The sequence below is a fragment of the Cynocephalus volans genome, chromosome 10, assembly GCF_027409185.1.
Source record: "Cynocephalus volans isolate mCynVol1 chromosome 10, mCynVol1.pri, whole genome shotgun sequence".
NCBI lineage: Eukaryota > Metazoa > Chordata > Mammalia > Dermoptera > Cynocephalidae > Cynocephalus > Cynocephalus volans.
In genome coordinates, this window is record NC_084469.1 from 4,383,312 (window position 1) to 4,397,939 (window position 14,628).

Genomic DNA, 14,628 nt, shown 5'->3' on the forward strand with positions numbered 1-14,628 from the left:
TAGATCAGTTGGTTAGAGCGTTGTGTTATAACAGCAAGGTCAAGGGTTCAGATCCCCATACAGGCCAGCCACCAAAATAAAATAAAATTATGTATGTGGTTTGCATTTTGGTTCACGTTATATTTCTATTGGAGAGCACCACTTTAGGGTGCATAAAAAATACCTGAGAGACCTGTTTAAAATGCAGATTGCTCTGACCAGCCCTCCATGGGATCTAGTTCAGTTCTCTGTGTTTTAGGCAGAGATTAGCAGGAGCTACATAAAGGAACAAGGAGCATTTAATTCATTGCTCCCTGGATTAAATTTAAAAGTTTAATCCATTGCTTTCTTCCTTCTCTTCCTACTATCAAGTACCTAATTCTCTTTATATTGCTCAGTCTTAATTACCGAGAAAGAGAATCAGCTTGGCCTATATAATCATCAATGACCCTCTTTAGTCAGAGCTTTTTATATCAGGCTACTTCATAGGTCTCTGGCCAATCTATGGTTGTCAAGGTGTGACTGGTGGAGAGGAGTGGGGTGGGGTGGGGTGGGGTAGATCAGATCAGACAGAACAAGGAATGACCTGGAACCTCTCCTCTCAGCAGGGGCTGTGGGTGGGCCAGCTTCATTTGGAGAGGGCTGTGGGAAAGCCTGGCACAGACTGGCCTGGCCAGAAGTGAATTAATTGAGAAATTAAAAGAGCAAAATACACACACAAAGGCCCTGCAAGGGCTGGAGCCAAGGTCTGATTATCCCCTGAACTGTGCCCTACACACAATTCAGTCAAGCCACTCTACAAATAACAATAATGATAGATTCATTCTCAGAAATATTTCAGTTACATCTAGCAACAAGCTGGCCAAATTGAACAAGGAATTTAGGTGGAGAGAGAGAAGATGCAGAGGCAGATGGGCAAGATATGGAATACAGCCAAGTAATCAAAGTTCCAGCCCCAAGGATGCCATGATGTCACTGTATGACCTTGAGCAAGACGACTTCACCCCCCCCCAGCCTCAGTCTTCTCACCTTTGAAAGTCATAAAATATCAGAGATTGTGAAGATCAGATGGAATGACAGATGCAGAGGTGCTTTTTGAAATTACTGCACAAATGTACTTCCAGGTATGAGTTGTCATTAACTATATGTTTACTATCCCACAATAAATCTTATCTCAATGAATATACCCTCCACAGAGACCAAATGGTTCTATTTCTTCAACCTTGCTAAAACATTGGAATTGTCAGCTCGCAGCTCTCATACTCTATTAGTGCTTTTCTCTAGCTATAACTTCATCTGTCATATGCCTTCAGGAACTCACCTCAGTACATCAAACTCTGCTATCAGGACAGCAGTCTGCCATGAGCTCCACAGTATGCATCTGAGGGCAATCAGTCCTGTAGCTGATGACAATTGTCAACTTAACCTGATGGTAGCTTTTTCCAATATCTGTCAACATTCTAATGACCTACCACAGCATTTCTGTTTAAAGAATCCAAATGGTGAGAAAAACTGCAAAAGAAAATTTTAGCCATCATGGTTTAGGCCCAGATTTATTTTCGTGCAATATCTTGAAAGAACTAAATATAATTTTCCATATGTTATGCCTCATTTTCTTTCCACGAAATAAATGAATTTTTTTCCCTCTAAAGAGCTCGATTTTATAGGGAAGCAATGCAGGAATACTGAGGATGGTTTTACTTTCCTTCTTCGTGGAGAGTCTGACATTTCTACCATACCAACATCAATAGGAGTGAAGGGTTTACCATATATTTGCGTAATTGATTAGAAACACAGGAATTTCCATGGCCTCTGAAAAAGGAGCTCTGCATCTTTAAGGTTCCACGCTGCTCTGGGCTCTGGGCTCTCCACGCAGGCAGAGCAGACAGGCTCTGCGGCAGCGACTCATCCTATCGATAAGGTTCAGTTAGCCAAGGTGGAGGATGGGAAAAGAATGGAACTGTCCCAGCTACTCAATGAGATCAGGGCAAACTATGAAAAGCTCCTCACCAGAAATCAGATAGAGACGGTGCTCTCAACAAGGATCCAGGTAATGATTTCATACAGACAGGCACCTTCCAGGATAAAGAGACAGTCCATGTCTACCCAATTCCTGTCCCAGCCTCTCTGAGGTACGGTATTTCCTTTTCAATGCAGCATATACTGGGGAAGGAATTTAGGTTTTACTGCAATGTGACTGGGACTACAGGGGGAAAAACTGTGATTATACTGTTAAATTACCATTAAATAAATGTTGATTGATGCATTCAATTTTCATGTAAATTATGAGGCTACTATCAGTAATAAAACACAGGCTCAAAATATAATAAAATGGTGCACTCTAACCTCTTTTAGACATTCTTCAGGAAGGAAGCATTTCAAATACCCGTCAAAGGAGTATTTATAGAGATCATTTAAACAACATCTTTAAAATAAAAAGCTTTCTAGAAAGATTTATTAGTGTGGAGATGAAACTAAGTGAAATGTTTCTAAAAGGTTTCTATCATCTTGTTAATGATTTCAGTTTCATACTAGATTGTTATAAATAGAAATCATTTGAGTATGTGAACATAGCATTCAGAAACAATGATATCAATTGTGACAATCAAAATTCCCCCAATTGGTAATGGTCCTTCACTTATATTATAGATTTTTGCTTTTGTACTATAAAATGAGAAATGTTTATTTCTGATACAAAGCTTGTAATATTTAAGTATTAAAACAAAAGAAAGCCAATTTAGATAAGGGCTAAATACTAATTTCATAGATTTCGTTTTAAAGTGACAAACACCTTTAGCAATTAATTAAGGTCTCAAGTCTTTAAACAAATTTACAAACAAATATTTTAGAATCAAAGATTCAATAATTTAGGATTTTTTTTTTTTTTTTTTTTTTTTTTTTTAGTTTACCTATTTGACTTCAAATTCTATTCCAAGCACTCAAATACAGCAAAAAGCTTACTTAAGCACTTCACCGAAAGAGAAAAAACATTGCTAGGAAATCACAGGTCTTTATTCCAGTAGCAACTCATTTTTTTAGGAACATAAATTTCACCTCTGGATAACATTTTCAGTCTTCATAAAGAATGATCAGTATCCTAGATTAAACAAAGTCACTGAGACATTTAAGTGTTGGAATAATTCATTCATCTTTTACAAAGAGAAAGGAAAAAATGAATAGATGACAACTTCTGAAAATGATAAACCAAATAAACACTTTATTTTGCAATAGAAGAAATAAAAGGTTAGTTTACAAGTCACAATGCTAATATGAGTAAATTCAAATGAAAAAGCAAACTAAAAGTAAGTTTTGTTTAGAGTACTTTTTAACTTAAAACTACTTTAGAGGATTTTTTTTTCCCAAAATAATTCAGAAAGTCAGCTGGAATAAATTCAAGAAAGTCTGATTATTTAATTATCACAAAATAAAGAAACATAAGCTGTTTTAGTTACTGACTTCTATATAACAAACCACCCCAAAACTTAGTGGGCTGAAGTAACCATTGTATCCTCTCTCGTGATTCTGTGGGTTGTCTAGGCTCAGTGGGAGAGATTCTTCTGCTGCATGTGATGTTGTCTGGGAGTGCAAATCCTGGGGCACAACTGGGCTGGAACATCCAAAGTGGCTCACTCAGGTGTTTGCACCTTGGCAGGGGATCGCTGGAAGGCTGGCTCAGCTGGGACAGCAGGCCTGTTTCTCTCTCACTCTATGTAGCACCTCAGAGTCTCTCCCCATCTGGCCTGTACACGATCTCTCCAGCAGGGTATCCCAATTTCCTACATGTTGGCCCAGGGCTCCCAAAAGCATAGAAGTAGAAGCTGTCGGGGCTTCTCAAAGCTAAAGCCTGGAGCTGGCACAGCTTCACTTCTGCCACATGCTCCTGGGTAAAGCAAGACACAGCTCAGCTCAGATTCAATGTGGAAGGGGACCACACCAGGACATGAATTTAGGACATGTGGTTCGTTGAGGGCCATCTGGGAATCTAGTCACCAAACAAGTTTAACTGCCACTTCCATACTTGAAATCCAAAAGACCAGTAGATACCAGCATTTTTATGTCCTCATATTTCAAAATTCTTTACATTCTCTTTTGTAGTTGCTCTAGTATGTGTTGCTTGCTATATAACTTTGCCAAGTTAACACTAATAACGAGTGATCAATAAACCAAAACAAATGTATGAATTGTGTTCTCTAATACCTTGCCCTAAATTTTATTCATAAACTTTCACTTTCTCCAACGTTTCCTTTAAAAAAAGAACCTCTTATACGATCAAATTAAATTTTTTTAATTTTAAAATGTATTTATATAAGAATGTAAAAAGTTATTTTTTGCTTCAAAATACTACAGTCAGTTCTACACATTGCTCCTACTGTTCTTGGAGCCAAATGCTGAGAATTCTGTCAACAGATAATTTCTTTTAATTTCAACACCAGCATAAAAACACTTAAAACTGAATAAAAATATTCCAATTGTTTTTTTTTAACATGAGGACATTTGGAAAACAACCTTTAAAGATTTCATTTTTGTTACTACCCCAGATGCCCAAAATTAACATGCCTTCTAAAAAGATCATTTTTGAAAAAGGTAAATCAATGTTGAGTTTTCTTGATCCAAGTCTATTTCAGAACTTTAATGTCTATGATAACTTAATTCTCAAAATTACTAGTAATATACTTTCCAGCAGTATTTACTCCCTGTCCATACACCCAGTCCTAGAATTGAGCAGTTTTGGATATAAAGTTGTTCATTTGCTTCTATAAAGCGGCCTAAAAGAAAACATGAGGGGAAACTAGTTAATTTTCAACCCTTCTTTCTTAATGATCCATAAATGATGAAAAGCTAAGAATGACAGGTCACAAACTTGAGGTCCTGAAAATTGTTTATTTTCATTAAAATAAATGTATTTTTCCATATTTCATAGATTTTCATAGTTGAAAGGACTTTTGGAATCATGTTACATCAGAGAAAACTGAGGCTGAGAATGCAATTGACTTCCTCACTTATTTAATTAGTAACTAAGCTTTAGGACACACATTTTGTAATTTAAAGAAAAAAAAGTTTTGATTCCTGTATAATTTTTCTATAATTGCTTTTAAACACCTGGTTTTCAAGAGCACTCTTTGTATTTGTTTGTGGTTGTTGGCTTTCTTATAGCTAGAGGAAGATATAAGCAAAAAAATGGACAAAGACGAAGAGGCTTTAAAGGCAGCTCAAGCAGAACTCAAGGAAGCCCGACGCCAGTGGTACCACCTGCAAGTGGAAATTGAATCTCTCCATGCTGTGGTGAGAATGACCTCCAAAGTGACTGCCCACTGAATCCCCAGATGTTATGTGATCAACAGAGGGAAGGGAATAATGTCCATTACTTCATATGAAACATGAAAATCAAGGCCACTGAATTCTATCCCTAATTCGAGTTCAATTACCCACCCCAGCGTCCTTGCATCATGGCAGTCACTGTTATCAATTCAATCAAGATTTGGTTCACACCTACAAAAAGTAATACTAGCTTATCACCCTGGGGTTCTCCAATTGTTAAAGCTGGAGAATAGAACATTTGTTATTATCCCAAGTCTTAAAGACAGTGGGAAGTCTTTTGTCCATTCCATTGAGACGTCCAATAGAAAAATATTTACACATTTTCCTGAAATGCCTATACAAGCAGTCTGCTCTGGCATTGATATTCAATATACTATTTAATATTTTAAAAATCAAATAACTCAGAGTGCTAATAATTGCACTACAGATGATTGTTTTTGTCATAGAAATTATCACAAGATTCCTTCGAAATACTTGTACAGTAAACTCTCTAATTATGCATATAAAATATGAATGTTTTTTAATTTGCATCACACACAAAGCTGTAAGGAAACACCTCTTGCATAAGTAAGATACAATTACTGCAACCTTTTTTTAAGAAAGAACACAATAGAATGAAAACATTGCAAATCAGATTTCAGAAATACATTTTGTATCTCTGTTTTACTGATGAGGATCTCTATAAAACAGGAAAGAGGCCTTGAAAACTCCCTACAAGCCAGTGAGCAGCATTACCAGATGCAGCTGCAAGACCTAGAGGCTGTGATTGAAGGACTAGAAAAGGAGTTACAGGAAGTGAGGCGCGGCATCGAGAAGCAGCTTCAGGAGCATGAGATGCTTCTCAACACGAAGATGAGGCTAGAACAAGAAATAACAACATATCGCCGCCTCCTAGAAAAGGAAGAACTCAGGTATCTAATTCCATATGATTAATAACAAGGGGCCAGAAATGCAGAGCCACTTGTGTCATTATTGATGTGGTCAGAGAAATTAAATCTAAAAAGCCATCACCACCATGGCATACTCACAGAGCTTATACAATAAAAGGGAATTACTAAGTACTGCCAAGAATATGTGGAAAAACAGTTTCCAGCCTTCTAAAATTAGAAACCAAATAGTCAAACAGGGCTATTACAAAGTCAGCTAAAAACAAAATGTAAACAATTCTCAATCACTACAAAAATGACCTTTCTTAACTTTCCCACTTTCCTTGCCATTCATCTCTTTTAGGATTAATCTGTGCCTTCTATGGAACATCACAAAGAAAGCCTGAAAATTTCACATACGATCACCACAACCCCCCCCACCCAGGAGCCCACCCCTCACCACACATCAAACACCAAAATAATAATAATAATAATAATAATAATGTGATTATATTACAACCATGAAAAGCAAAATGGTTCTGAGTCATGATGTAAAAAACTTCCAGATGTCCTGATAAGAAAAAGTATCAAAAGAGAAATTCTTATTAATTCACGCAATATCATAATCCACAATCACTTATAAGGTCATATAGCTTTGAGCATGGCACAACCTCCAATTTTCCATATTCCCATAAAAAGAAATCTTTATGTTTGCTTGTGTCAGAATTCTGAGTCCTCTACAAAGCTAGATGAAATAACTTCAGTCTATAATAAATCTTGACATTTACTAAATCTTTAAAAAACGAATTGAATTCAAAATATACTAAACTAGCTGAGTGATTGGGCAAGTTAGGAGCCTCTCTGTGCCTCAGTTTTCTCATATGTAAAATGGGAATAATAATATTACCTATCTCATAGGATTGCTGAGGATTAAGTGAGTTGATGCTTGTGAAGTGCTTAAAACAATACCTGCCACATTGTAAGTGCTAGGTAAATATATATTTATGTATGTATACGTGTAACTATATATATAAATAAAATAAATGGTTGTGAATTTTATTTAATTCCTAATCATTTAAGATGTTAATAAATTGGGCTTTAATATTCCTGTAATACAATTTTTTTTTAATTTTATGATGCTATATTTAAGACATACAAGAAAATATCAAGAAAAATATAATGAACACCCATATACCCACTTTCCTCAGTTTAAGAGGTAAAGTGTTTGCAATGTTGTTGAAGTTCCCTGGACACCTAAACCACATCCCCCAACCTCATTCTCCTCCCTCCACCTAAACCGGTTCCTGAATTTGAGGCATATTAGTCTCATACATTTCTTTATAGTAATATGTATATATCCCTAAATAACGTATAAATTCTTTTGCATATTATTTTAACCTTCCTAAAACTAGCTGCAACTTACATTCTTTTTTCACTCAATGTAATGCTTGGGAGATTCATTCATAAAGATACAGTGTAGCTTTAGTTCATTTGTTTTCACTGCTAAATAATATTTCTGTTGTATGAATACACAGTTTATCCATCTCTATTTGTTTCATTTATTTGCTAATTCGCTGTTGCTCCTTATATTATATTACAATATAATTCTTTCTAATTTCAGGTATTATGGTTGTATCCAAGGTGGGAAAAAAGACCAAAAACCTACCACAAGTAGAGTTGGTTTTGTTTTACCTTCAGGTGAGTTTCTGTTATAAATAAACTAACTTGAAAAGTGAAGTGCCATTTACAGGTATTATTAAAAAATTAGATTCTCTAAAGTACCAAAAAACAAGCAGTATTTGAATAAAAGTTTGACATACAATTTGACCATGAACAGTACTTCAGCATTGTAATTTCATATATCATAAATACCATTTTCACAGCAATTATAAATGAAATATCTTTTTCAACAAAAGCCCCACAAAAGTGTGAGAATGAAAAAGTGGAAACAGTGACCAAACAGGCAGCATTAAATGGAAATATCGTGAAGGAGAGCGGCGAAGCTCATGGCACTATTCAGTAAGTAAGACAACTTTGACTGAGAAATAGTAATAAACATCTGTAAAGAAATTAAGATCAGTTGAGTAATCCCAACAATTACTCTTCTTTCTTTGAATGTTTCCAAACATAGTTTTCATATACTGTGATTTTTAATATGAAATAAATATATTTATTTATGTTATATATTTTATATTTTATATTATATATACACACACATGAACACTTCAGAAAATTCAGGGGAAAAAAGAATCAAAAGATAATATGAATCTTTCCATGAACTTTTTGAAGTACCCCCGTATATATATATATATATATATACATACATTCAGATGAAAGAGTACTCAGTCCTTAATTCACCTTTTTTTCTAAAAATACAACCAAAACATGAGAATTCTGAAGAAATCCCACAGAATGCCTCAGAAATTATATTCATATGATTTTTAAGTACATATATTATAAATTCCACAAACTATAAATTATACAAATTTCTTGATTTGTTTTTCATAGAAATGGAATACATATTATACATTTTTAATATACCCATACATCTTCATATAGAAAGGTTTACTTTATCATTTCAGGACAGAGAAAGTGGATGAAGTTATTAAAGAATGGGAAGGTTCCTTCTTTAAAGATAACCCTCGATTAAGGAAAAAATCTGTTTCTCTTCGATTTGATCTTCATTTAGCAGCTACCGATGAAGGGTGTTTACAGACTAAACAGGATAATCTACCAGATATAGAAGTCAGGCTCATCATGAGAAGGTCATGCAGTATCCCCTCTATCAAACCTCCACCAGCAGCTAACTAATCCAAAGATAGCATTTGACTTGCTTTGAAAATGATATTAGGATGGACCGAGGTGGGCCATACTCACCCCCTTCTGTCTCAAAATGTAAGTTACTAAGTACGTATGGAAAATGTTATGATCAATATGTGATTTTCTTAAGAATAAAAATCAGTAAGGGACAAAAGTTTCTCTGAATCTAATTATGGATAAATATTTTTGGAGAGGGGAAGCTTTAAAATAAAATCAGAAATTCAGTATGGTTTCTATTTTATTCATTCTCCAAAAAGTCAGCTTTTTCCTTTGAAATTTTATCAGGCACTATAAACATTAAGCTGGCTTAAAGTCTTTGTAATTTTACTCAATGACTAAATAAGAAAAAAAGAATAGATTGTTTGAATATGATTGAATTACATTAAGTGTCGCACTGAGTTACTCATCATTATTTCATGACTGGTTAAACCTAAAAAGTTTGTTCTACTTAAAAAAGAAAGCAAGTATAAACAAACTTTTAAAGAAGGACTCACTAATCACTTAACTAGGATTTTTCCTTTTGAGACAATCATTTGTGCACTTACAAAAATAAGAGTTTTTTTTTTTCCATGAGCAATTCTAAGCAAATTATAGAACACACCCCAAAGCTAATTTGATGATTAAATGAAATCAAGTTAATCTACATCTGAAAGTTTTTTGTAATCAGTATCTGATTTCTAGAAGTTACTTTATTTGAAGAACTTTAAAGGTTGTATTACCCACCCACCCCCCAAAAAAATCGGAAGACCATCTGCACAAAGAAAACATGAAAAGCAAATTGAAAAGGTAGTTACTATAGTTACTAGAACAGTTACCAACCTCTCACCATCCCAATTTTTCCAACTGTAAAGTTAAATGTGATTATAGAGTGTTTGCTACAAGCCTTAGATAAGATACTATATGAAGTATTATATATATTTCTTGCAATCATTTATGTAAACTAAGATAACAATATTGTTATCTATGCTAAGAGTATTTGCAGGATTTGTTTTTAAATTGTTCAAACTGTAATAACTGTGGATAGAAAATACATTTGTGAATAAGTGAATACTGTTACAAAGTTTTTAAAATAACCTAATCTGTTTAATACAGGTTTATTTATTTTAAGACCTTAAATAATAAATACCTGTTTTAAAACATTAGAAATTTATAGGCTATTAATTTTTTCTAAGCAGAAAAAAATGGTTGAGTACCACTCACCATACTTTTTTCCAGCTGAAGTATTATCTAAGGGCTACAGCTATGTTAGCATTTTAGCACAGCCTTTAAAAATCAGTCCCTCTCTCTGTCTCTCTCTGTCTCTGTCTCTCTCTCTCTCTCTCTCGCTCTCTATACATATATATATATATATATATATATCAGAAAAATATGTTAAACTTTAACATAATACAGGGATATAAAATTTTTAATTTTCTTTCAATTACTTCAGATTTTTTTTAGCCTGGCTTATTCTATTTAGTGAAAAGTGATGATTTTGTTTTGTCAAGCATACAATAGCATGTTACATGCTTATTCTTGCATAAGCATCTGACCTAAAATACATCCTATATATAAAAGTTTCTTTCAATATTAGTTAAATGCTACTAACTTTATTAAAGCTTTAAAAATGCAATCATATACGCTATTGTACTAAAGTTACTGTACTAAGCAACAGTGATCATAATAAGGCAATATATCCAGTGTAGTCTATTGCAGTGTTAAAAACTCAGTACTGGGCATCATGAATGTAACTGCTTGTTATAGTAATTCCACTATGCAGCTATTGTGTGTGTAACATGTATGTTTTAAAATACAGTACTGTACTTGAATTTATAACAAAAGTTTTATTTGCTTTGGGACATTTTAAATTGGGATATGAATTTACCAAAGCAAATGATACCATTACAATAAAAAAAATCGAAACATAAACTCTAAAGCTGTGTTGTATTTGAGTTTGGTACACCATTCTTTTAGTTCAAAGATCTCTCTGCATAGTTAAGCAAAACAAATAATTAATTGCTCCAATACAGTTAGCTTATTTGGAGAATAAAGAAAGCTGCAATCACATCAGACATATTACGGTTTTTAACTTATTTTACACAAGAAAAATTTTAAATGGTATCTTAATATTTTATTCTAATAAAAAATCAAAATAATTACATAATCCCATAATTCTGAAGAAGGTATAATAATGGTAGCCACCATTTGCAAAATGCTTACCCAGCTCCAGGCACAGTGCTTAGCAGACTCATACATAATTCTCTTATCCTTACAGCAGTCTTACAAAATAAATAATATTATCCTCATTTGATAGAATAGAAATTAATATTCTTCAGTCTCTCTGGAATATTTCAAATGCATGCTTCCATAAGAAAAAACAAAAATAGAGAATAATTGCAGTTACTAACAATTGTAGGATCCTAGCCCTGACTCTGTCACTAACAATGTAACCAGGAGGATCACTTTAAATTCCCTAAGCTTCAATTTTCACACATGAAAATAAAGGAAAAGGTGATGCTTGCTAGTAATTCCTACCTTCCCTACCTCACAGCTGTTTGAAATATTTGGTAAAGCACTGCTCAAATACACAGAACTATTTGGGTGAAGACTGTCTCTGGGAGTGAAGAATTTGTGAGAAAACTTATAGCTGACAATGATTAAATAATAGTTCAAAATGCAACCGGTAAAGATAATACTTTTAATTCTTAATTGCTGCCAAAAAAAATTATTCTTTCCCAGTGAGGTACCCAGCTTGAACTACCATGATAGTTTTTAAAGTACAAAAATGTTGCCTAAAGATAATAAATTATTATTATTTTAAGCCAATAAGTTTTGGGATAATTTGTTACATGGTAATATACAACTAATACTGCACACAGGTATTTTTCTTATTCATTTGTTGGAGATCTTTATATTGTGAAGTTTCACAATTTACCCTCCAATTTCTTTGTTTTCCTAATACCGTTATTTTTAAATTAAAAAAGACTTAAGTTATAAAATGGTTAAATTAATTTGTAAGTTTCAAATGGAAATTTATTATGGTACATGAGCCAAAATTAAACTTTAGATAAGTAATTTGCATATACACATTACTCAAATTCTCAAAACATGAAATCAAAGGAAAGTTTGTTCACAGGGCAGAATTTGTTTCTATGTTTACAAGTTTGCATTATTAACAGACATACTACAAAGGTTCTGAAATAAGGTATATATAAAAAATCAGTACAAGCCTTTCCAGGTTTCCTACACACACTTAGACTCTAGACCAGGGTTGGCAAACTTTTTCTGTAAAAGCCTAGATAGAAAATATTTTGAACTTTTCAGGCCATAGGATCCCTGTAGCAAATATGCAACTCTGCCCTTGTAGCCTCAAGCAACCATAGTCCATATATAAATAAATGAATACAGCTGTGTACAAATAAAACTTTATTTACAAAAACAGGAGGCAGCCCAGATTTGACCTGTAGCAATAGTTTGCCAACCCTGGCCAAGACCTGGCCATATTGTCAATGGCTAATAGACCCTACCCCACATTCTCCAGGACCAATCTGTTTTCTAACATGTTCATTCTTTTCCATACTGTCAAAACTCATGTTCCAAATCCACAAGTTTATTTTCAGGGTAACACAAAGGGTTGCAAAAGCAAACCAACTTTGTTAAGTTCTATAAAACATTGTGAATCACTCTGTCCTGGAAATCTTTTAGGCTTCAGTATTTCACAACTATTTCTAGTGATAGAAACTGAATACCTGAAGGTCCTTCTGCTTTTATAGAAATAGCCAAAAAAAGTAGACAGTTGCACCATTCTGTGTATAATCAGACTTTTATGAGCTATTTGGCTCAGCTATATCTCTGTTCTCCCTTTTCCTATTTTCAGAAGAGAAAATCCATTCTAAAAGCTTCATCAGAACTTGTTACAAACTCCATGGCTCAGTGGTTGGTTTAAAATCTTTCTTGAGTCACAGACCTTGTGAAAATTTGTAAAAGGGAAAACCTTTTTTCCTCTACCTAGAAAAAAGTACATAAAAATTGTGTACAATTTTAAAGGGTTCATAGACCTCCTAGAGTCTATTCAAGGACTACTAGGTAGCCAAGGGCTGCAAGTTTTTCCTTTTCTCTCCGATTTTCTCCTTTTTTCTTCTTCCCTCCCAGTCACACTTCTTGAATTCTGTCTCCCTCACCAGCTTCTTCCCACAGCACTATGGAAAGAAATCAAAGAGATCTGGGCTTGAATCCCACTTTATCACTTACTAGTTTGTACTTTCCTGTCTTGAAGGAAGAACCCCCAAGAAAGTATGAGTGTTGTCAGAGAGGAGAGCAGGCCAAGTTCCTGGATCTTGCTGCCAGAAAGAAAACTAAATTACTTGAGCCTAAGACTCTGTCTGAGGTTAACTACTAGGTCCATGTGAGAGCTCCCAACAACCTTTATAGTTACATATAGTTTAAATAGTCATATTAATGCTGCACTCCATAGTTTCCAGGAATAATTACAATTCCAAACGTCTGTCCTGTAGCTTCCATAAATATCCTTATGCATGCAAGATCATATGTTCTGATGTTTGATTTGGTAGGGGAAAAAACTCAATGTAAGTTATGTCCATCTTGCTGGATATTTCACTCTTCAATTTTAATTTCTTCAGGACAAGGGAAGACTTTTTTTTCTATTATCTTTTGCCTATATCCTTCCTTTCTTAATTCCTCAAATCTTTAAGAGTATAGAAAGAACCAAGGGAATAAAATGAAATAGTCACTCATTTATTTAATCCACAAATATTGAGCACCCAAATGTACCATGCACTGTTCAAGATGTCCAAAGTCCCCACCTTCAAGGAGCTTTCATTCTGATGGGAAGAAAAAGACAACAAAAAAAAATAAACATGTAAAAAGTATAATATGTTAGCTGGTGATAAATGCTATAGAAAAAAACAAAGCACGAGCCATGAATAGAGAGTGGGGGTTGGGGAATGAATTGCGGTTTTAAATAGATCAGGAAAGACCTACTAAGAAGATAACATTTGAGTAAAAATCAGGTGAGAAAGTGTATCAGACAATGTCACTGCTCCAGTTAGATCCCCTCCTTTCTGTTTTCCTCATTTTTGTGTCACCCCTTTTACACTACAGTGTGCTTTGTTCCTAATATCCAGTACCTGCAGCTTTTCTTCAGAGGAACACTGAGATTTCACAAAGGAGCATCTCCCCAACACTGCATTTGCCCAATCTGCCCACCATAACCCCAAAGGCCCCAGAAGAAGCCGGGTTGGAGTCGCTGGGCAAAGGCAAAGAAAGAAGTTACTGGGATCCCTGCTGAGGCCTTCATGTACGTTACATTAATCTTTTACACGTCTCTGATGCTTTTACATTAAAAAAGCAATTTTATGTACATTGTCTCAAGCAGCACTCAGGTTGCCTGTTATCCTTTGATGACCTCTCCTTTAGTCTTTCCTTTCAACATGCTCTTCAATTTCATTAATCTCTATTAATGACTATAAAAATACTGGAGGCAGAAGAACTGGACAGAGTACCACTTATCCCCAGTTTTGCAGACTTCTAGAGATGCCCCAGTCCCTGCTGGCACACTCAGGATGGGGACTACGGGAAGCCCAAGAATTCAACCAGTCCCCCTAAATGTCAACACTGTTTTCAAGTAATTACAGGTTAGGGAGCC

The 14,628-nt window shown here is 34.5% G+C and overlaps 1 protein-coding gene across 1 annotated transcript; it reads left to right on the forward strand.

Moving 5' to 3' along the window:
- The first annotated feature begins 1,933 nt into the window (after nucleotides 1–1,933).
- KRT222 (keratin 222) lies at nucleotides 1,934–8,975 on the forward strand. Its single transcript, XM_063109058.1, has 6 exons — nucleotides 1,934–2,029; nucleotides 5,134–5,262; nucleotides 5,989–6,209; nucleotides 7,786–7,862; nucleotides 8,048–8,183; nucleotides 8,747–8,975. The coding sequence occupies exons 1-6, from the start codon at nucleotides 1,934–1,936 to the stop codon at nucleotides 8,973–8,975; spliced, it is 888 nt and encodes a 295-aa protein (XP_062965128.1).
- The last annotated feature ends 5,653 nt before the right edge of the window (nucleotides 8,976–14,628 follow it).